The 23,976-nt window shown below is 37.8% G+C and overlaps 1 protein-coding gene across 2 annotated transcripts in view; it reads right to left on the bottom strand.

Annotated features, from left to right (window-relative positions):
* The window catches only part of CA10 (carbonic anhydrase 10), a 199,612-nt gene that overhangs the window by 115,227 nt on the left and 60,409 nt on the right, over window positions 1-23,976 (bottom strand). For both annotated transcript variants that reach the window (XM_032199757.1, XM_032199756.1), the window contains one exon: window positions 5,778-5,920. In XM_032199757.1, coding sequence (XP_032055648.1) covers window positions 5,778-5,920 — 143 coding nt within the window. The remainder of the gene's footprint in view (window positions 1-5,777; window positions 5,921-23,976) is intronic.

The raw sequence follows: 23,976 nt of genomic DNA, 5'->3' as shown, positions 1-23,976 counted from the left end.
CTGCTAGTTTCATTTTATGTTCACTTACAAATATATCTGAGAACACACAACACTGTAGAAGTATTAGAAATCATTTAAGCAGCAATACTGTATCACATTTTTTATTCATTAAAGTTTTTGATATTTGCATCAGACTTCTGACTTTCTAAAGCCGCTCTAAATCAAAACATCATATTAGTAAGCTCTCTACAAATTCATCACAAATCAGTTTACAGATGACATTGATGTCTTATTGCTATCCATTCCTCCTGGACCATTTCTAACAATTCATTTTTTATATTCCTGCAGTGCTGAAATATGGTTCACACCAGTATCTGTCCTTTTAGTAATCACCAAAGCAAAGCTTGGCAGTTGTCATATATTGCACTCTTGAGAAAAATGCTAGTAATACTCTGAATTGATTGATCAGTGTGGAATCAGAACTAGCTGGCAAAGAAACCATTAGCTGATTTCAATTCATAAATCTCTTCTCTCCCACCCTATTTTAGTTTAGAAACTGCTAAATATTACCATTATCTTGTGATGCATAGGATGAAGCCATTATTTATAAATATATTAATTTAACTAATGTGTGATTGCATTCATTAATGCCCTTATAAGTAGGCAGACTTATGGATTTTACTGAGCAAATTTCATTTATGTACACTGAGCTAGTGAATGTATCTAACAGCCCTTGGCTAGCAGACATTAATCTGTTCATCTCCTCAGAGGTCAAAATCAGGCACAACATTCTTCCTTATCTTAAAAATAAAGTGATTTTAAACAGAACTTCACCTGCTGTAAACAACAGTTTAAGTCCTCGAATATGACCTAAAATGATTAGTAACACAGGGTGCTGCTTACATGACAGGGTTTAATTAATCGGCAGGGATTCACGTAGTGTCTAAAGCAAATGCTGTTACTTAACATGTTTTAGGAGAAAAAAAAATAAGGCCAAGAACAGGGAAAAAACTGCTAGTTGGTTAAAAAGATTTCCTGAAGAGATCTTAACATCCCATCAATAAAGCAAAGTGCACTATCCCCAAGAACTTAAAAATCTAAAGGCAGAAGTGGCATACATGTTGTTGGAAGGTGAGTGTGAAATGACACACTGGAACTTACAGAGAACAAGTTTTGGGGGAACAAAGGCAGAGGACTTGGAGAAGAGAGACTGCCAGTGCTGGTGAATGAAGGAGGAAATCCCAGCAGAGGACCAGCTCAGTGCAAAATGAGATTTGTTCATCTGCTACTAGTAGTAGTACACACGTGATGGTCCAGAAAGCCCTGCTTTGGAGACTGAAATCCATTGTGCTTGCTGCCCAAATGGCACGCGCCTGCAGCAGCTCGGCAGTAAAGTTATTCTGTTGTGCTGTTGCTGGTTGCCTTGGTGCTTATGTGAATCCAAAGAAAAAAAGTAGAGAAAGTAAAACCGTATTTTCCTTTGTGACAGAGTGGAGAAGTGTGATTTGCATATTAATAAGTGTTTGTATTGTTTATTAAAAAAGGGCTGTTTATCTGAAAAGGGCTGTGTGTTAAATTCACTAAAATGGATAATCAAGAGACAAATCTGGGCCTGAGAGAGAGCTGAAACTTTGGGAGTTTCCTCAAAAGCAGCATTTCTTTGGGGGAATTTATCTGCATGTAAACTCATTAAGTATCTTGTGCTGAGATTCTGGATCTTGAAATCCAATTAGCTGTATCAATGATATTCAGCCTTGAGGACCTGAAAAGCCACTTTCTGAGGAAATGGAGAAGCACAAACATAGAAAATAGCACAAAACAATTCAGAATAACATCTGACTATTCTTGAATTGTAAATCGCATGAGCTGATACTGTACTGCAATGGTTTAACAGCATATAAAGCAACATACTGTTGCTCACTGGATCTTTATTGTGCAAATTGGATCAAAGGTATATTTGGTAAATTGCATTGCAATCCCATTTGCTTCTGAATGGATTGGGAAGAAGTTTCTTCTCAGCCTCAGGTCAGACATACAAACTCACCTGCTGTGTAACAGGCCACAGGCACCTGGTAGGCTGTGGAGTAGGTAGACAGTAATATTCTTTCTTCATACTTTCCTTTTAGACCATTCCTTTTCTTTAGGAACATGAATATATATTTTTTTCCCAAGTGGTCTAAAAAATCGCAGGAATGCCTCAATACAATTTACTAAAGTGTCTTCCACTACTAATACTGAAATAAACTCTCTGATGAAAGAGGCTAGAAAGGTGAGAACTTAAAAGTGGAATTCTGAGTCCTGATAAATTGAGTAATGGAAATGGTTTGGAACAGTTTTGGTCTGTTGTTGTAGAGATTGAGAACTAAACAGGTCACTGGTTTACAGAAACTAAGCAACATTCTACAACCCCAAAAAATAAAGCCCCAAGAGAAACCAGTGGTAGGGAATGAAAGAGTTTGGAGGAAATACTAAGTGTGTGAGCAAGTTGCCCAGCTGTACATTGCTTGAATTGCTCTACACTGGTCTTGAATTTTGTTCCTGGGGTGAACATCTTCTGTTCCTTCTTAAGTTAATTAAAAAAGTGAAGAACACAAAGTAGAAATGTGGTTTTCAAAATCAGAACTCAAAAATGATTTCTACTTTCATAGAAGAAATCTTTGTTAAAAATGTGAAGTTACTGTTTCAGGAGTAATTGGTATGAAAGCTTCCTTCCCTCTAGCTGCTCTCCTAAGGCATGACTCTTCCAGCTCCCTTTTCACAAGCTATGTATAATTTTGTCTCTGTATGCAACTACCTGTCTCATGTGTATTTAAGTTAGCTTATTATAACTTTGATTTGAAACCACATCAACCACCTTTTTTATTTATTCATCATTTTTCTTAGGATCGGTTCCATAAATTTCTTTAGTGTACAGCATAATCACAGTAAAGTCTTGTCTACAAAATTCCCTGGCTGCTATACCAATTGGTTCATTGCCCTGAAAACTGAAGTGCTTCAGCCCACATGAAACGCACCTCAGTATTTAACATATAAAACACATTACCCAAAAAGTGAGCATAAATATACTACCTGCCAAATCAACTCGGCACTGAAGCCTTAACTATGAGAAAAGATTTTTTTTTAAGGCATCAAATTGCAATCTTTTCCTTAAAGGAGAATTTTGATTCAGCCATTTTAGAAATATCTCTAAAATAGATTAGCCATAACTAGAACAAATCCTGTTCTCATAATGTGATGGAAAGCTATCTCTGCTTGACAGCAGCAGGATAACATTTGTGAGTACGATAAGAATATCTCATTACTGATATAACATCTCCCAGGCCCTTCATGCTTCTGATATTTTATTAATAATCAGACATTTGCTTCTTTCTGAACTGGCATAAAAACCAGTTAAATTCTTAGAACTGCTGAAGACATTAAATAGTCTGAAACTCCTTGCTTTGATTCACTGACAATGGGCATTAATTTTTTTCTTGACTATTGCATTATGTCATACTGTAGTTTGTAAATAACCTGAAAAATGTCATTCTTTACATAAATAGCAAAATTGATACAGCTCCTTTTTTGTATCAAAATGAAAAATCTCAATGCATTTCTGTGTAAAAAGCAAAATGTGCATATTCCCCTGAAATTTGGACCATAGTTGGGAGCATAACTGTCCTTCAGTAAGTAACAATAATACCATTTTCTCATTTCTCTGAGGAAGTTTGCATCAATTCTGGCCTATATGCATGTGTACCACCAGAAGCTCAATGGGAAGTACAGAGCAAATTCCCATCTCATGTTTTTTTTTTTTTTCCAGAAGAAATCTAATTTGTCAAGACAACAGGAGAAGATAAATCATTTTGGAATAATCTTTTGTTAGAATCTCTGCTAGTTCCAATATTGTAAGTCACTGTGCTTTTTCATTTGCATTGCTCTGTGTTACAGAGACTGAATAGAAGAACTGTCCACATAGAATCAGCAACAAATCTTTAAAATACCGTTTTAAACATGCCCACGTAGGGGAAGAAACAAACAAAACAGAAAAATTAAAACTAATGATTGTTTCCAAGTGTACTAACAGGCTCTACTAGGAAAAAGATGTTTCATTTGTAAAATAAATTGAGAATTGAAAAATAGAAACCCTCCAGTTGGATGAACAGAATTGATACATCATTTTTTTGAGGATTTCTCTTAAGCTTCCATACTGTGAAAATATTCTTTAGTAAAAAAATAATAAAATCATCAAGGATAATCAAATTAATTTCAAATTAATATTTCACTCGGCATGGTAATTTTGGAACAAAATGTATCTCGGAAATGAAAATGGCTGATTCTTTCAGTACTAAAATTTGTCTGCACCCCTAATTTTTAGGAAGTATAATTCTTTAGTAAACATAAAAGGGAAGAATGAATTGGTACCTAACCTCAGCAATGCAGAAAATCATTTTAAGAACAATGTATGTAAAATGTCCCTAAATATGCTACTGGTATGAACAGGAGACTACTAAGAGTGAAACGTGCTTGGGATCCAAATCTGCTTTCATTGTTTAGATTTCCTAACTTGCCACATTTTTTTTTATGTTATACACTGACATATAAAAGTTTTAATTCTGCTTATTAGCTCTGAGTCAGCAAGCACAAATGCACATACTTGAGTGTTTTTAAAATTCATAGCCATAAATAATTTCTGGTGAATTACTTTGACCTATATGCATGTATTAGCACAACACTGCAATATCTGAGTTGCAAAAACTTGTAGAAACATTACTGAACTTGAGTTTTTTACTACAGTAAAAAGCTTGTACAAATTTTATCTTCTATCATAACTTAGATACAGTATAAAAAGATCTGAGGACCTATCAGTAGTGTTCTGGTGTGTACACATACCTCAGACAACAATCTCCACCTGTTTGAACAGCATGTCTAGGTTCCTGAGCCACAGGTAGACACATTAGCTAACCCAAGATGACTGTGGTTGCACACCTCATTTTTTTAAGATAAACTTCCCAAATCTGGTTAGGCAAGATAAGGTTTCTATATACAGCATTTAAAAAGTATTATTGGTCAGAAACAGAGCTTAACAAACTAGTCAGCCATGTCAGTCACTTTTCAACAAGGAATTACCATGCTGATTTTATCTGAAAAATATTATTTTAAGCTGAGAAAGTCTTTGTCAACCTATTGTTGCCATCCGATCCAAGGTCTTTGGACATTTACTTATGATCTATTGAAATAAATGTCATTTTATTTTCTAATTAATGTATGTCCAGATATGTCCAATAAAAAAAATCTTCCTATGAGTCTAAGTGCCAGTACTCTCCAGATAACACAGAAACTAGGTTATTTTTTGAACATGTTTATCTGCTTGTCCTGTCATCGGATATGCATCACATAGTTCCCTTTATTTCTTAATACAAATAAAGTCAGTCATCCCTTCCTAACATGACGTTACTGCAATGTGATCCTGATTTAGATGAATAAAAGAAGGTTCTGGCCATCTTAAACAACACTTTTAGAATAATGGCTTTATAATGCCATTCAGGGTGAACACCAAATTTAATTATAAACACACAGTTTCTAAAAATGAGATGCTTGTCTTCCAGACAGCAGAGTTTCATGTAATAGTTCATATGAAATTATAAATATGGGCTAGAAGACATCTGAAAATATATGGTTGCTATCTCTCCAATGGTGAATGAAATTGAACAATTTGCAAAGGATTATGTTGCTCTTATTCTGCCTCAGATCCAACTGAGATAGAAGTGTAAATGCTTTAGAAATATAAAGTACAGCAAATGTTTGTAAGTCTATTAATGTCTTGTTTTTATACCAGAACATGATAGAACACCTACCTTTCTTCCCCCCGTGTTTATGCGAAGTGGTGTTAAGAAAGGATCAAAAATCATATGGCTGGTTTCAATATTGACAGGTGACTGTCTTTTCCCAACAGAGCAAAGATTCCAAGCTGAGTTCACCAAACCCCAAAAGGAGGGAACTGTAAAACAAAAAAAGTGCAAGTTAAAAAAAGTCTGGAAAAAGTAGAGAAATACATGCAAGGCAAATAGCCAGACAATTAAACTCGCCATACTCTCTGCATGCACGCATTGGAAGTGAACACTGGCAAATTCATCTAGCAATTGATATTTAAAACTTCCTACACAAAGACCAAAGCATATTGTTTCATATATTTTTGTATCAGCAAAGAGGGTGTATTTTTTTGCCTTTATGAATGTACCTAGCTATAATCCCAGATTCAATTATAAATAGCTTCTTTGTTGCCAGTCTTATGGAATATTTACTTAGCATAGGTATGTGACTCATTTGTTCTTATGCTAATTTTACATACATACAATGTGTCATTGGGCTGAAACCATTCTGTTTTACTCAACTCCTTAAAAGTTTTTATATTTAGTAGAATTCATTAAAAAATACAGCATAATTGTAGGAGAAACATACAGTGTGATCCCAGAGAACAGGCCTGCTCTCTAGACAGGTTCTGTTCATTTCCATTCCATTCACCCAAGTCTTTCTTAAGTCAGAATTATGATCTAAAAAAAATTCTCGTTGGAAAAGCCATGCTCTGGTGGTGATAGTTCCTTCCCTGTATGTGCAATGGTTTGGGACATGGAGGAAGCCCTGATTTTTGACAAGCCGAGTTCCTCTAAAAGGTTCTGTGCCCCTGACTGGGAAAGGAAGAAATGTGATCTGATTAGCTGCATACTGCTTCTCATCAGATAACCGCAGGTTGAAGGTTCATATTGTATCTAATCTGCAATTTACAGACAATGTCAGCCTCTCACTGGATGCTGAAAAAATCCTGACTAAATGAGCAATAAGCAACTAATAAAATACACGGAGACAGATTCAAACTTAGGTGTACACTTTATCCCTGTCTAAAGTACGTAAGGCAACTTTGACTTTATTCTGAATAAAGTCAAAGAGAATTATTCTGTGTGGTTTTGTGTAGCAGGTGGGCATTTTAGAGATGCTCATGTTGCTGTTCTTTGTTGGTTTTCCTTTTTTCTTTTTATGTTTTGTTGAAAGTTTTCATAACCTTTGAGCCTCCCAGCATTCTTCTAATCAACTGTGTGACAAAGGCTACAAACCCAGGCTGGGGGAAGGAGCCCATGGCTGAGCCCCTGGGGCAGTAGCACAGGTGTTTTGCCTAGAGGGTGGAGCTGCACACAACTCATCCCTGCTTATAAAAAGCGTTGGGTTGCTACAGCCTGCTGTTTGGAGGGCTTTGTAGTGTGAATACTTGCTTCTACCTCCAATTTTTAATTATTCTAGTAAGAACCTGCATAGAGCATTGCTTGGATTTGACCCAAATAAGTCCATTTGCATTGGACTTAATGCACTGGGAAGGTATTTCTTTGTGGAGAGACAGGAGGAAAATATCTTCTAAGTAGTGTAGCCTCAGGACAGTGGCTGATACTTGTGTTTTTGTGTTATGCCTTATAGAACAGCTCATTTTTTTGCCCTCAAAGTTTAATGTTGACCCAATCGAAGTTTAATTTTAACCTGTAAGTTAGTATATAACTTCATGTCTAACTGTGCTATGAAAGTAAATGATCATTAGGATTTCTCAGGATGTTGCTTGCACAGCAAAGCTCTAGCTTAAGTATCTACACAGAAGCAATGAAAAGTATTTTGCGGTGGAGTATCAGCCTATTGCTGTAGCTTACAAGCTATTGTTTGTAGATATTACTTCTTTTATAAAATTCCTGAAAACTCCTTTTTCAGTGAATGCTTTTTTTTTTTTTTTTTCTTCTCATCTCTAGTCTGTGCACCTGCACCTCCTCTGTCTGCTCTACCAGTCAATGTCTACTTCCCTAGGAAACTTAGGTAACTTCAGGAGTTTCCAGAGTATACTAAGCAAGAGTGCTAATGCGCTGAGAATGAATAAAATAAATGCAGTACAGTTTAAAGTAAAACAAAGTATATCTCATTATTTGTGTGCCCTTTTTCTTTAGGGAAATACCACAGGATCTCACTATGGATTTCATCAGAGAAAAAATCCCTCTTTATGTAGAGGTCTAAATTAAGTCTCGCTTAATCGAGATGATCAGGTTTACCTTGATAGATCCCACTGTGGTGTTAATTCAAACAAAACATTAATAGTGAAACTGTAGAACTGTAGGTTCAAGAGAGAAAACATTTAAAAGGAAATATGTTACTGAGATGGTTTCTAAAAATCTTTTGGGCAGGAATACTGCTGGTATTGTTAAAAGTGCATAGTTCTTTAGCAAGCATTTTAGAAACAAGCCTGATATGGTAAGGGCAATAAAATGGTAAGCAAACTATCCATTATCTTCAAGTTTGTATTACTTAAAGAACTTATGATGTAACTGAGATTGTCCCAGAAGAGCCATGATGGAAAATATCTTTTATGAGTGGATGTTTCATAATGTCCCTTCTGTTCCTGACAGGGCAACTCTGTGTTCTGTGCACTGCTGGTCATGCTGGCCCACTGCTGGGAAGTCAAGGAGGTGGAGGTCTGACTTGATGCTGCACAGGAAAGGTTAGTCTTGTCACCTAAACACATAACTTTGTGCTGTTATCTTTGATGTCTTTCTAAATGCCTGGGTAGCTTATGCTTGAGCATCTCTTCAAGATGTGCTTGGTGCTATCTCTATTATATACGGTTGGATGGAAAGTACAGCAATGGTAAACTTTCCTCTGTGATCAGAAGATAACAGAAGATAAACATGTTCGCTTATGCTTCAACCGAAGGTTAATTAGGGAAGACTGACCTGAGGCTGCACACCTAAGTTAACTAGTGGATGGGGATATCATGCAATATTAACGTCTAATTATATTTAATTAAAGTAATTAGTATTGCTGCTTAGATGCTCAAAGTAATAGAAAAGTATTCAGAACCACGATGGAAAATCCCAGCAGTATTCATGTAGAAAACCAAGGCTTAAATTAAATATAAGTACCGAATTAACTGATTAGCCTAAAGAAATTAGTAGCTGAATTTAGGAAAACACAGCAAAATATTCGTTATTCTATTATTCCAGGTTAACTATCAGGGAACGTTCTACTAGAGAGTAGGTCCTTAATGAAACACCTCCTTCATCACGATTACCTGCATTGTATTTCCATAAATATCTGGTCTTGTGTGAGTGGGAATACACTGCATCTTTGTGTGTGGACCTCTGAAGCATTTTTGACAGCAGCCCAGCTCCTGTGCTGTCCAGCAGCTGCTCTTATGAGTTAGTTCGCATGCAGCCCACACAGTAGTTTACAATCTCATTTAACAAGGTTCTCCAGCTACTGGTCATTCTGCCAAAAGTTTTGGTATATTGATCATGTCATCTCTGCCTTTGTCTATAAATTCTCCTGAACTTCCACTGCTTGAGCTCATTTCTCACGAACATGTTACACAGATATGAGGTGACAAGTTTTTGCCTGACCAGTGTCATGCCTTCAGCCTTCTCATAACAGAAAGAAAATTGGATAAATTCAGTCTATTTACTTTGTGTGTTTGTGCACTACGGACAACGGGTTTTGTGTGTGTTATGTGGGGAGGAGGTGAGAGGATCACATTTTATTATACCTATGCAAAAATTGCTGACATACTTATTCATAGCCTGGATCTTATTGCAGCTGCTAGTTTTTTCAATTTACTGGGAACAAGTTATATTGAGATATATGAAGATGCTCTAGTATCAGCGTGACACGATAGAATGAGGGATTCTGATGGCTTTCACCAAACCTATGCATAACAACAGTGAAATAATAGCAGCTAGAACAATAAAGTAAGGATTGAATGCAATTCTCCTAGTGATCACTACTGTGGATTTGCTTGAATAAATGCATCTCAAGAGGAAAAGCAAAGTAATGAATGCCAAGTGTCCGATAAGGATGCCCTTCTGTAGGTACAGTGAACTCGCAGATAAGTGTGAACTGTCTGTACTGTGCGTTGGACATGTAGCAGTATGCACCCGTGTTACACAATCACAGAATGGCTGAGGTTTGAAGGGACCTCTGGAGGTCATCTGGGCCCTGCTCAGGAAGGGCTGCGCAGTACCAGGTGCACAGCACCATCTCCAGATGGCTTCTGAGTATCTGTAAGGACGTGGAGGAGGCAGTAGTAACAAATCTCCATGCTGTGAGAGGAGAGGCACAGATTTTCCTAGTATGGGATCAGAGGTGCATGCTGTGTACTACATCTGAAATATTACTTGATCTTCGAAAAAGATTCTAGATTGATAGTTCTAGGTCATGAAAGGGTTGGGGACAGCTAAGTACTGTCTCCCAGTTTTTCTCTGGCATTGGAGGGCTTATTTATGAAGAAGCTTGGGTTCTGCCCTGTTCTCTTTCTGCACCTTGCTCTTAGCAAAGCCACAAGTCTAACTAGAACCTCTCTGAGGTGCTTTCTGAAGAGTCCTTGTGAGGCACTGGCTGAAAGAGATTTGGTCTAGCTCAGAGGAGAAGAGGTGCATCCAGAGTGGGGGACAACTTGGCACTTCTTGCACACCTGGCTCTGGGGGGCAGAGTGCTCCTGGGGCTCATACTGTAGTAAGGCTGCTCCGGGTTGTCAGTTTGCTGCATGGAAATCCCAGATGTTTTTCATTCTGAAATGACTCTGTGACTCTCTGTGTGACTGCAAAGTTTTAATATCCAGGAAATATCCCAGTGTTTCTCACTATAGCTTCTGAGTTTAGAGTAGAACACAGGAGCTGTTCCAAAATGTTCCTTGTTGCCTCATGTAAGTAGATGAGATGGAATTGCAGCAGAACAAATAGAGGATGTCTGGGAGGAAAGTGTGATAATAGATAATACTATACTGAATTTAATATTTTCATATATAAGTTAAAAACCCTTATATAGTGGATTTTTGTGTAGCACCTTTAAGAAAAGGAACTAAATGGTAAAGTGGACGCTGGTACTGCTGGAGTGTAAGCCAAACTGGGTGTTGTGTGTTTATTCAGAGCCTCTGTTTAAATAGGGTCAAGGAAAACTCAGTAAGCGTCAACAAAAATGAAGAAAGCAGCGAAAGTAAGAGCATCCTTCAAAAAACGGTGTTCAAATAAGAAAAATGGAAAAGATGATAACTCTGACATGTTAAATATAAAACTAAAATAAGACAAGTCAAGAGAAGATATTGAAGAACAATTTGCTAAAGTCATAAAAACCACTAACAACTTTTCGCAAGTGTATGAGAGGCAAGGATCCTGTCAGAGTCTGTAGGACCAGCTGATTGTTGTAAAAGAAGCACATGAAAGATAATGTAGCAGCAAAGCTATATCAATTCCTCTCCTTATTGCTTACAAAGGTGCCAAGGGAGGTTCCCAGATGGGAGCTTGTTTATGGGGAATGAATCTGAGAAACTGTCTCAAACTTGAGCATCAGAAAATTACTTTCAGTATAAACTGACAAAATAAAAAAAATCACTGAGGTCAGTCAGAACTCTTGGATGAATACCATGGTGACTTGAATTGCCAAAATCATCACTTAAAATCTGTGCTGTTTCAGAGGATAAAAAGCAAATAAGATCATATTTTTGAAGAGACTTAAGGAGTATTCGACTTGCAGGTCTCCAGACCTAAAAGCAAACAGGCACGTGGTATTAATTTCCACCTTTTCCCTCCCCACAGAGAACAGGACTGAAGAATTGAGCTATTCGTTCCAGAGAAACCCTAAATAGCAACTTGCTGGAAGCAAAAGGAAATATTGTTTAATAGTTGCTTATTTTTCCCAAGGCTTCTGCTACTGATCACAGTCCATTATAGGAGATGAGATCTAGACAAGACAGGGAAGGTATCTGTGCTACAATAAGACTATAACTTTCTCCTTGAAATTTTCTCAGCTTTCAAGAGCACAGATTTTGTGAATTTAAGTTACTCTAGAGTCCACAAGTTTAAATAAAAGGAGTCAACTTATTCATGCAGCAGTTCTTGTTTATATATTTAAGCTTTAACATCAGCCTTGGCAATAGCATGAAACACAATCAGATTGTATTTGTGCAGCAATTATTCTTGCCCTGTGTAATTACTGGTCCCTCAGATAAAATCTCAAGCTACTTTATTGAAGCTGGGAATTGAAACCACAGAGAGAATCAGCTATCTATGTACATCAATAAAGCAGTCCATTAATTATTTCCACCTACTCAACTTGAAGAAAATTACCATACTAATGCCTCTGGATAACCACATGACCTGCTTTGCTTCTACATAAAAGCCAAATGTAAAGTCATAAAGGCTTTGAGAGATAAATCGGGGACACTAAAGAAATGACAGAGTATAGAATGGCATTCATGTAAGTAATTGGTCACAGAAATCTCCAGACCGCAGTAATATCAGACAGTATCATAATGGCTTCAAACTTGAGAACTGAAAGTATTCCGATTTCTTTTTAACAAGCAAAAAGTTGATAGCTGAAATAGATCACTGAGAATAAGACAGCACTGCCATTATCGAAAAGAAATAAATTTCTTCACTGCTAGATCTTGAAACATATCAAAAAGTAGGAATCATGAAGAACTCAGCAGCAGCATACTAGTCGTTCCATACTGGGCTGTTCAAATGTCATCTTCCCTTTGTATGGAGGATTCTCAATGACAGGAAAAGTTCAATAGCTCCACTGGCTAAATGAGGGGAAAAAACTAGAAGGGGTATACAAGGGGTTAAGATTCTAAAAATATACTTTTTAAAAGTGTATCTTTAATACAGACACTCTGCAATACTTTTCTCGATTTACCTTTTAAATTATAGCTGCTCATTTCTGCCTAATTAAGCATTTTCTTCCAATAAAGCTATTACCTGGAAAAAAGTATTTAGTAATCACAATTAGTGACCTCTAACCTTGCAAAGCTTTTGCTTATTTTCATGTACACATTTGGGATACCAGTGTAGATAACACCACAACTTCCTTCATCCCACTGATAAGAACAAACTAACTCACATTTGTAAACCATGTTAATGATAAGGTAGAGAGCAGTTATACAACAGTATGTAATTAGATCCTGTGTGTCACAATGTGGACAGTTAACACGTACCCTAAAACTGTACAGTCACACACTACTTTAGCCTTTCCCAAAATACAGGTCAGCTACTTAAAAGGTACTTATAGATGCCTTTCCCATTCTCTCATCTTTTGCATTATTAATATGGCAGTGGTGTGTCTACAGGCAGAGGTATGTCCAGCAGCTTCAGTGAGCATCTTCTAGGGTCTTTGTTACTACTGTTTTGAAAATATAACGTTCTTTCTCTCATTCAGAAAGGAGATACAGTCTTGGGAAAAACTATTTATCTCTGTAACATTAGTGAAGATCACACTGCTCAAAGATTTAGAATAACTATGGCAAGAAATGAAACTGATGAAAACAGGTTCAAGGACAGTTTGCTTCAAAGGTTAAAGAAACCGAGCTGTTTAGTGGGGATGGCATAGATTGAATGTTAGTCTTGGATAAAAGAAATCCTTCTTTGTAGAAGAGCTAAAAAGTAAAAGATGGGGGTGGGGGAGGAGGGAGGGAAGCACCACCCTCTCCCCCTTTTCTCAAAGAACACAAGATACTGAGAGTCCATGTGGCATGGATCCCTGCTTGCCTGCCATTCAGTTAAAACGTTCATCTCCCTTATATCTGCCCATGGTACCCCGGTGCCTGGGATGCCTGTATGAGTAACTAGCTGCATCAATTACTCGCCACTAGCTGGCAGCTTCTCATCGAGCCCAGTCAGTCTCTCAGTGATCAGTCACTGCCATGGTTCAACACGTTCCCCTTGAAGCAGGCAAAGAACAAGTTGGCAATCACAACTGAGTAAATTTGCCTGATGTACGTTGTAACTTGTGGGGTGGAAAAGAGGAAGAGTTTGTCCTGGATTTATAGGTAGACTGAAAGGGCAAAAGAAAAGCAAAAGAGCTGTGGTGGTCATTCTGTCCTTTAAACTGAAATGTAAGATACCCAGGTTTTGAGCTTTGCGTATTTCTAAACGCTACTTTTCCTCTTCATGTTTCATCTTTCATTTTTCTGTTTGTGTTGTTTTTCAATTTGTAAATCTGGGGACTTTGTTGCTGCTAAAATGAGCGACTGATCTGAGGCAGGGTAAGAGCACTAAGGTTTTAGAGAAGATCCAGAAGAAGAGTGAAGAAAGCTTCAAATAGATGAAATTGGGACACAGTAGAAAACTGTTCAGATAAAGTAATTTAAAACATTTTTAAAGGAAAGAGGGAGACTGCTTATTCAGCAAATAATTTAAGTCCTAGAGATTCAGCTTTATTTTAAAGTCTTCAGGATATTATTGATCCGTTTGCTGAAAAATATAAATGAAAGAAGGAACATAAATATGAGTTCTTGTAATGTTTTATTCTTCCACAAGTGTTCTTTCTGGAGTAGTGGATGCTGCAGTGCTTCACAGCAGACTTACTAATACTCTGCTCAGGTAGTAAGTCAGAAGCTAATAATTTCTTGACAAACTGAATATGTCTGCATCTGTTTAGTGCTTCACTTGTTCATTAGCCTGGACATAACAAGCATCATGTTCAGAAACTGCAGGGCATTACGGGATTCAGTTTGGAGAAGCCTGGCACTGAAACTTAAGGGCAGTATGTAAGGAACATCAGTAAGGGTTAAGTAGTCCTGATCTCTAAAACATTTGTGGGTGACAGTGGCCTCTCGAGAATTTCTTGTAGCTGTGTACAACAGGACTCTTACAGCTAATGACAGCACGTAATGCAGAAATGTCCTGGCTCTGCTGACTTGCCAAGACAAGCGAGGAGCAAGCACAGAGCTCACCGCTGAGTGCTGCAGTTCTCATCTGTAATGACAGTTCAAGACAGTAACAGTGATGTTCTATGCTCTCATATTTTCTAGAGTAATCAGATTTCTCTGACCCCATTCCACAATGCTATGGCCCTGCCAGGGGATGTTGTGTCCACAGTGAGTTTACCAAAGCTCTAACTTTGACTGTTCTTGGAAGGGCCAGAAGTCTTTAGGACAGCTGACTAAATGCACTTACGGCCTGAAAATATTGTCAGGGAAATACTCATCTATTAGAATTCCAACACAGTGCTGCCAAGCCACAACTCTAAACAGAGCCATTACTACAAAATGTTTTGGGATGGAAAGAAACCTTGGCCTCTCCTTAGCTGCTACATCAGACCGCTCAGCTAACTGCTGTCCAGGAATTGATCTTCCAAGAGATCTACTCATTTTCCTAACTGCAGTCACAGTCTGAATCTAGTCACTGGTTTCTTGATTTGTACATGCAGCACATAGCACACAGCCTCTGCAGATATGCTTCTGCTGCTGCATACAGAAGCTAGTTTGAGTTACCTAGGAAAACCTGCATGTGTAGGAAGAATTTCACTCTTATACTGAGTGATTCAGCTCAAATACTCATGGCTATTTTTGCTGTGCTGCATGCGCAACCAGAAGAAGCAAAAAAGGTTTAGTGGTCCCTCTGATTTAGGGTGAACTTGGTTGCACAGGAGCCCCAATAACTAAGCATCTTCTAGAGGACGGTCTCACTAGCTGCCATTTCCCCTTTCTCCAGAATAAGCGTTTGTATCCTACTGATCTCTACGTTTGACAAACTCTTTATGTAGGAATTACTGTCTGAGATGTAAGTTGATAGCTGAGTGCAAGGGTATTCTTCTGGTTGATGCCACATTATCTGATTTCTGTATTCTGTATGTGCACCAAGGGACAAATACACTGCATAGGAAATGTAACGGTTTTCTACCCAACAGATCCCTGCATCATTAATCAGCTGAATGTCAAGTGGTAACTAGTATAATAAGTGTAAGGCTGGCCATTATTGGCTTAATTTTCAGAAATGCTGAAATACATTCTCAGAATTCTCTTAAATCAGGGAAAATACGGGATAGTGTGGAAGGTCACTTTCTTGAAAAAAAACAGGCCATTTACATAATCTGAAAATTTTATGTGTGCTGTATTGTCCAGAAAAAATCTGTACAAACAAATATAGAGAAAGTGCTTAAAAAGGAAAGGAACTGCATTGGTACAAATCTATCTGCAAGCCCCCAAACAAACGGAGAAGAATGAAATTAGCCATTTGTTGACAATGAATAAAACGTACTAAAAGCTGAAGTGGCTTCTCATGTCACACACTTCCTCTTCTGCCTCTGTTAGAGTTACTCAGGTGGGTTAGTCCCTGGTCCTGTTGGCTTCTGTAGCAAATGCCAAGAAAATGCTACTTGTTTACTCATGGTGTTGCACACCTATCATTCAACCAAGTTTCCTTAAGGAACTTGCTCTTACTGGGAGCTGTTCTACTTACTATTGGATTAATTGCCATATGTATTGCTCAAATATACTGCACCTTGTTAATGACAAGGTCGTATTTCAAACCTTTTGGTCCACTAATGCATTCGGTTTTGAATTGTGCTGTGAATCTGAGCTCCCAAACAACCTTGCTGATCTTGCTGAGGCTGCTTTTGAAGAGAGATGCAGTGCATGAAACTGCTGAGTTCTGCTGTCAGTGAGAAAACATTTTGAAAATGTATTGGTTTTCACAAGGCTATGAAGGTTCTTAAATACTCACCTAAATGTGTATTTAATGACACCACTAAGTGTTTTCTTATTTACTTTGAAGTTTCTGTATTTGCGGTTAAATACAGAAGAATGTTCTGCAGCGCTCCCATCAGACAGGCAACTGGGAAGAGACTCAAGCTGGTTTTGTCTGCAACCCCCCCCTTAATAAAAATAATCTAGAAGGGAAAAGGGGAAGGGAACCAAGCAATTAATACTCGGCCATTGCTTGAAATTTTTGAATCAACACTGGAAGAAGGTAAATATATATATTTGGATATGTTATGGTTATTAGGTATTTGGTGCTAAGAAATCTAAGTATGTAACACCAGGGCATACATGATTTTCTTAATGCTTTTTTTGTTTTGTTTTAAATGAAAAGGCCTTTTCAAATGCTACAGTGAATTCTTAAATCAGAAGATGAGAGTTCAATGCCGAAGTATTGTCGTAATTTCATCTAAAAATAGCCACCAGAGGGCAGACCGTGTGTTCTTAAAAGGTTTGTGTTGGGCCAGGGAGCTGAAATGGGCAGGACCCTGTTAGTGCATCCCCCGAGTTCAGTGTCTTCAGTTCCCTTGTAAATGGATCTTGGGATGGATGGGGGAGAACAGGCCAGGGATTATATAAACAAGGAGCTGGAGAAGGGCGAGCACGGAGGCTGTGCAGTAAGGCAGGGCTGTGCAATGTGGCAGCCTCCCAGCTGCTGGCGAGAGGCCAGTAGCTACATGACTGAGCATCAGGTCAGAGAGCAGACCCGCAGGACAGCCTGTTCAGACAAGATTACTTGCAAACAGCTCAAGGAGACTGTTAGTGTTAGCCGAGGTGCCAGAACATTATGGATACTCTGAAGATGGAGGCTGAAGGAGCTATCTTCTCTCAGTGTTGTAGGGTGATGCTATCACACTCTTGTGGGATTCTAATATACTGCTAATGCTGTTTCTAATCTGGTCATGCCTGATCTCACTGTTAACACGTACATACAAAGAGTATGTCCCCAGAATAATTTGGAAGCTTCTGACTGTTGGCAAAGAAAATTCAATCTAGCAACTGAATCATAAGATCAAATTTGTTCTGAATGTGCCAGTAAAAATTGATGTGGGCTATTGGCAAGGAGCGGACACTTCCTCTTGATGCAAGACAGGATCTGTAATAGTGCTGCAATGCTGCCATCAGTGCTTGAAAATGGAAATGCACCACCTCAGATAAAGCCAACAGGAGCAACCGAGCTGTGGATGCCAGGTCTGTGCTCAAGGTTAGATCAAATAGCTGCCACAAGGAGAACCCTCTATTATTTCCAGCTAAGAACTCCGCAAGTTATGACTGCAAAGCTGTTTAGCACAGCAGTAATCCTTCCTGAACCTTTCCTTAGCTAACTGTTTTCTTAAGCTGTGGGTGTGTACGCGTGCCTCATGCTAGTGTCACTCAGAGCACTACAGAAAAATGCTGCTCCTCTGACCAGTACTGGTAGGTGGCATGAGTTTGTAAGGCAGTAACTGTGTGATGCCTTCTTACCATGGCTTGCAGCGACTTATTTCAGCTTGTGAAAACTGTCAGTAGCAAAAGTTATGTATGTGAGAAATACAGCAGTGCACAAGCATCATCCAGTCTGCAAGGTAACTGTTCCACCTTGAAAAGCACCACAGCAGTACCGCCATGTTTTAGCAGAGCAGTGGAGAGACCACTCAGAGGTCTGATGCCCAGAATGCAAAATTGTAAAGCCACTCACAGGCACAAAAACTATAATCTACTTCCCAGAGTGTCACAGGGAGAACAGGAGACCTGTAGCTCTAGAATGCTCCCGACAGCCTATTTCTCTCTGCCAGAGACTGTAACAGCTCAGAAAGAATGAGCATCAATTGCTTTCAGGGGAAGCATGTAAAGGATAATGTATGTTGCCTTTTTGGCAGCCAAGATTCACCAGAAGATAGTGCCTTGGAGGCTTTATTACTTGTGACCTTCACAGAGACCCGAATACATCTTATTTTCTGAATTATTCCAGCCTGTGGATACAGCATTTGATGGTCTTTCTAGCAGTATAAGAAAAATCATACCTTCCCTGAGAAAGAGGTTTAGGGGAAAGAAGTATTAAACGGTTACATCCAAGTGGGATAAAAAACTTATGGCCATGCACATGGAAAAGGCTGCAAAGGTGACTAATTTAAAAAGTACTTTCTAATGGTTCTGAGCTCCTAAATCACTCCAAAATTTATTAAGAATTTTATCAAATACACTGGGTAATCAAAAAAACATCATCTGCAGGCAAAAATTGTAGCCTTATAACCACTGAAAATATAAGTTCAAGTTGACTTCCTTGTTACAGACTTGCTACCAGTTTTAGATATCAAAATACAAACTAATCATGGAAATATGACCAACTGAACTATTAATTCTCAAGTCTCTGAAATTATCAGATTGTAATCTTTCCTACCTGGTTTCCTTTTGGAAGCAAAAAATTTTGAGTGAAGTTGCCACTTGGCTTTTCAGTTTTATGTTGAATTAGTTGAATAAACAGACTGAAATAAACGTTCTTCGTACCAACAGAGGAATTGCTCCTGTCTAATGGTCATTTAGGACAATAGACTGATTCCATACAATTGGCCAGTGTCTATCAGTGCACCGGTCTGGCCTTAACACTAGCAAAAAATACAGCACTCATTTTTAAACACAAACTATATTAGCTGAATACATTTACTGTTAGTTGGCATGATTTCAGTTTGTACTTTCAGTGAAAACGAACACAAATTATTATTTATGAACTGAACATTTATTTTTGTATAATAGCCTTTAAATATATGGCAATGTGTTTTACTATTGCGTGCTTCCAGTAGAAGTAATATTCAGAGGGCTTAGTAAGTACAGATTAGCTACCTTTAATGTTCTTACTTCTGTTTAAACTTAGTCTAACACAAAGCTACCAAAGCTAAGTCAGTAATCATAAATCCTATTACAATTGCCATGTGCAAATACCCATTCACTACAGATGAAGTTTACTCTCAACAAGTTTTTCCAGCATCATCTGGCCAAATAAAGAAAAGTAAATACCAGGCTTACAATCAAAATTGTATTTCTTTCTGGTTCACTTCATTGAATTTCAGCACCTTCCCTGGCAGACAGGAAAGGGAATGGAGAGACTTGACAGGACAGACAGTTTTTCTTTTAGGAAAAGCTTTCTACGTTCATCTCACAACAATACATATAATTATTTTTCTGTCTGAGCTTTAAGAAGAGTATTTCAAGAATCAAAACAATTCACTTCCTAGCCTGCTTTTCAAACATCTGTAGCAGTGCACATTGAAATAAAATCCCTCTTGGTTTGCATTCAGCCTAGTGGAAGAGTAGCAGTAGGTTAGCAACCATGTTATGTGCAGTGACTGAACTTACTCCAGTGTATTTGCATTTTTTCTTTAACAGAAAACATTGAATATGTTACATGGAAAATGGAGAGGAAAGTGCTTGTTTCAGGAATATTTTCCTAGTGGAAAGTTGAACATGAATCGTAAAAATAAATAAAAACTAACCTCTTGGCTAGCATTAGGAACATTGTCTTCATAAAGTCCTGCCTGAACAACTCAAAGTAACTTTAGCTACATAATTGTGGTACAAGAGAACCAGGACAAAGTCTGAGTCTCCCAGCTAGGTAATTATCATTGGAAGCTTCACCTCCATCAGCAGTGATGCTTTTTCTTTGTTCTGCGCTATTAGCTGTTGTCAGTTAGGGCAGCTGATATATCTATTATGGTTCTGAAGAAAACCAGCAGAGCAATATAATGATGATTCCTGGAACACTTATCACTAGACTACTACCTAATGTACAAGAGGAGTATTCATTTATTTTCTGTAGCATTAACTGTGGCCAATTTTGTAGGAAAATAGTCTCTATATATCATTGCTTGGGACTTAGTCCAATGATCTGCTCCTCAGTCTTGAGATTAAACTTTTTGCTATCTTCACATTCAAACATGAGACATTTCAATACCATAACAATGCTTGGTGTTTTTGTTAATCTACTGATTTGCTATGATTGTGGTTCTTGAGTAATAATCACTCTTTTGAAGCCTCAGTGTGACTTCAGTGGCAATACTTACGAAGTTTGAAGATTTTAACAGCTTCAGAAGGAAACAATTTGAGCACTGATTATTTCCTAACAAGAAAGAAGTAGTAGCTAAAAATATTACTTCGTTTTGCAGAAAATAGTTTTAATCATGGTGATTCAAAATGGATGTCTTGCAATGTCTTGCGGGGTGTTTTCTTTCTTTTTTTCTTTCTTTTTTTTTTTTTTTTTTTTTTTTTTTGTGGAAGAACATCTCATTTTAGACTGTCTAAAGCACATTCTCTCCTTTTGTGCATGTTTCAAAAAATTCTGATTAGTTCTTCAGCAAAACGGTCTTCAGTGTTGTTTGCTTCAGGAAAACCATAGTTATCAGGTTATCTCAAATTATCTTTCTTTTCTGGGTGAAACTTTTTTTTTGTTAAAATACAATTAGTGTTTGTAGTTAAGTACTTCCCCAAGCTACATATACATTCTGAATACGCATTGCTTGCTAAAAGGTACTAAATTATCTACATCTAATTGCAAATTTATGCTCAATGTCTCTTACAGTCTCTGAGATTCCCCTTTTTAAACTCCTGCTTCTTGGCATGTTTCTATGTTTGCTATGTAGCTTATAAAATCAAAGTGGACATAGCCTTTTAAGCAGAAGGGATATTTGCAAATGGCTGAGGAAAATACTGTATTTTTGTTCACATAGTTCAGCTTGCCCATTTTTAGTTTCTCTTCCTTTAAAAACATACACTGCACTTTGTAGGATGAAAAAATCCATAAACTGTAATTTCTGGGAATTTTATTCTCTGATACCATCTGAAGTTTCCTGCTGCTATTATTGGTGGGAGGGTTTTGCGATGCACTTTAAAGCAAGAGTTCATATGAAATGCCTGGATAAAGCAGTTCAGATGGACTGCCTAGCGTACAAGTCTGCAGTAGCCATCACCAGCCTGCCTGGGTATCCCCAAAGATGCCAGTGATTAGAAAGCCTCCAGTTCTAGAAAATTCTTTGAAAAAGTAGAAAGCACAGTTTTTGCAGCACGAGGAAGTTTCATTAAGATCTCTTCTCCCTGAGGTGACACTTTCTCATAACTCTTTAAAAGTCTGGAAATGCTCTATAACTCATTAGGCAGATGAACCTCATTTTCTGCAAAAACAAATATTAGTTCCAAGGCAACTGAAGCTGCATGAAGCTCACATTTAAAACAGGTGTTAACAGTGTATTTTAAAACAAAGCAAAACAATTTTGGTGGACTCAAGTTTTCTCCTAGGAACTATTCATTATTTCTATGTTAGAGGTGTCTCCTTCACACATGCATTAATTGCCTACATGAAAGTAGTCACGAATTGTACTTCCTGGTACAATGCACAGTCCTTCTATAATGGCCAATGGAAGCCAATGAGAAAATCACCCAGTGAGCACATCCAAACCTAGGAGGAGAACATTTCCACTTCAGAGATCTGATTTGAACTCTGTTAGACCACTGTCACAATGTGCTTTCGAGTAACATGCCATTAGGTTTAGGACAACTCCTGCACCTTGCCAGTCTTTATACAAAAACTTACTGAGATGCACAGGATATATTTAGTTTACTTTTAAGCTGAATGTTCTATGTTTAATTTATTTCTGTAGCCTCAGGTGCATCTAAATTTGATTGTAACAAACCATCTACTAGGCAGATTTTGATGCATTATATGGATGACAGATGAATGCAGATAGCTTGTCTACTTCTGTCTGCTCTCCTACTGAAAAATAAGTCTTTTAACTCAGCTATTTTTAAACTTTTCCTTTAAACTTAAGCAACGTGTCCCAGGATGTTCTGTGGCTAATACTCTAGGAAAAATTTTCAAGGTGGAAGTGTTGAAACTTAAACACTTAACAGTCTGCACACACATCCTGCTCTTTTGCTATGACTGAGGCTTAAATTGAAATTCCTGAGTTTGTCAGTAATTATTTTTTTTTCTAGGTTCTTTTTTTACACTTGCATATTAGCATTTCTAAATTACAAAGAAATTTGGTTAAATTTTGCCTTAGCAAATTTCACAGAATCTGAATTTGGCGATGACCAATCTGGCTGCTAACTGTACAGGAGCAGGTGACACTAGGTACAATCAATGGTTTTAAGATTAAGTGTGCTGCTTTTCACCCCTTAAAAACAAGATAACATTTCAGGTTTAGGCTCAACATTAAACTAGCTGTAAAATTAAGGATGCTTCTCTGAATATGGTAAAAGCACCTTAAAGTCAAATACCTGCCACAGCTCTTAAGAAAGCAAAATGTTCAAAACCACAAGCATGTTTCTAAATTACCAGTGCTGCCTTTTGCCTTGACTTTTCCAGAAGGAGAATAAATTGTGATGCCAATCTGAGGGGGATTTCCCATTCTGTATCTCCGAATCTGTCTCCCTCTGAATTCAGGCAACTGCAGAAACTCGGTAGGCTTGTTCAAGTTTTTTCATTACCAGACTGATCATCCCCTCTTAAATGCTGACAGATTCTGTCATTTTCATCTGCCTGTTACTTACTGTACACATAATGCTAGTTAAAATTATCGGTAAAACTGGCTTGCAGCTTATCTGTTAACACTTGCATGCAAACCTGTCAGTTTTTCGCATTAAGATACATTTACTCTTTTCAAAACACATTCAAGCTGACTACTAATTCTTCAGTCCTTGACTTCATAGGCAGTATAAACTTTTAAATGGTAATTGAGTCGTCTTTTGATGAGCTGAAAGGGAGAGCAAAGTATGATGTTGCCAACAGCACACTGCTGTTTGCTCAGCAGTAAAGTTTATGGAGTACTGCTTTATTCAGACAAATTATTAGGTTCAGTACAGGTGGTAGGTGGATGACACACAGTCATGATGTACAGAAAATCCATACCCATTATCTAGCAGCAGCATCTAGCCTTGAGGTCTGCGAATTTACAGCTGACTTAGGAGCTATGACCAACAGTGACACTCAGCATGCAGTCTGTGCCCCTCCCTGTGCAGGACATAAAACTCACCAGTACAAAAGGTTGGCAGGAGGATCTACTTTTTGTGATAACTATTAAAACTGAGATTGTCTACTGTTTTTTTTTTCCATGTTACTATTTAGAGTACAGATGGGAGAATGGGGGGGTTTCTGTATGTCCCTCCACTTCACGCACCATATTATTTTGCTGCAGTGAGTTTTATGAACTACTTATTCTTTATTTTTTAAACTGTCTAGATCATTCATAATTGCATAGCACTGTATTCATTGCCAGCTTTTATATCATTGGCAAATATAACCACTACCAAAAAAGCATCCTGCTGCAATCCATTCATGACCAAGCTTTCTCTTTCCATCTTGAAATACTACTTGCATTGGCACCTTTCATTCTGTTCTCAAATTCTGAACAGTAACACTGTATTGTGATTTTTTTCTGATCAATCTTTTACTTTGAATGTCACCAAAAGTGTCTGAAACTTAGAACCATTTTCTAATTCAGTTTTTCTTTCCTCTGTTGACTTTACTGCTTAAA

Source organism: Aythya fuligula, chromosome 18 (genome assembly GCF_009819795.1).
Source record: "Aythya fuligula isolate bAytFul2 chromosome 18, bAytFul2.pri, whole genome shotgun sequence".
Lineage (NCBI taxonomy): Eukaryota > Metazoa > Chordata > Aves > Anseriformes > Anatidae > Aythya > Aythya fuligula.
The sequence above is the reverse complement of the archived record's forward strand: the minus strand, read 5'-3'. Positions and strand labels throughout refer to the sequence as shown.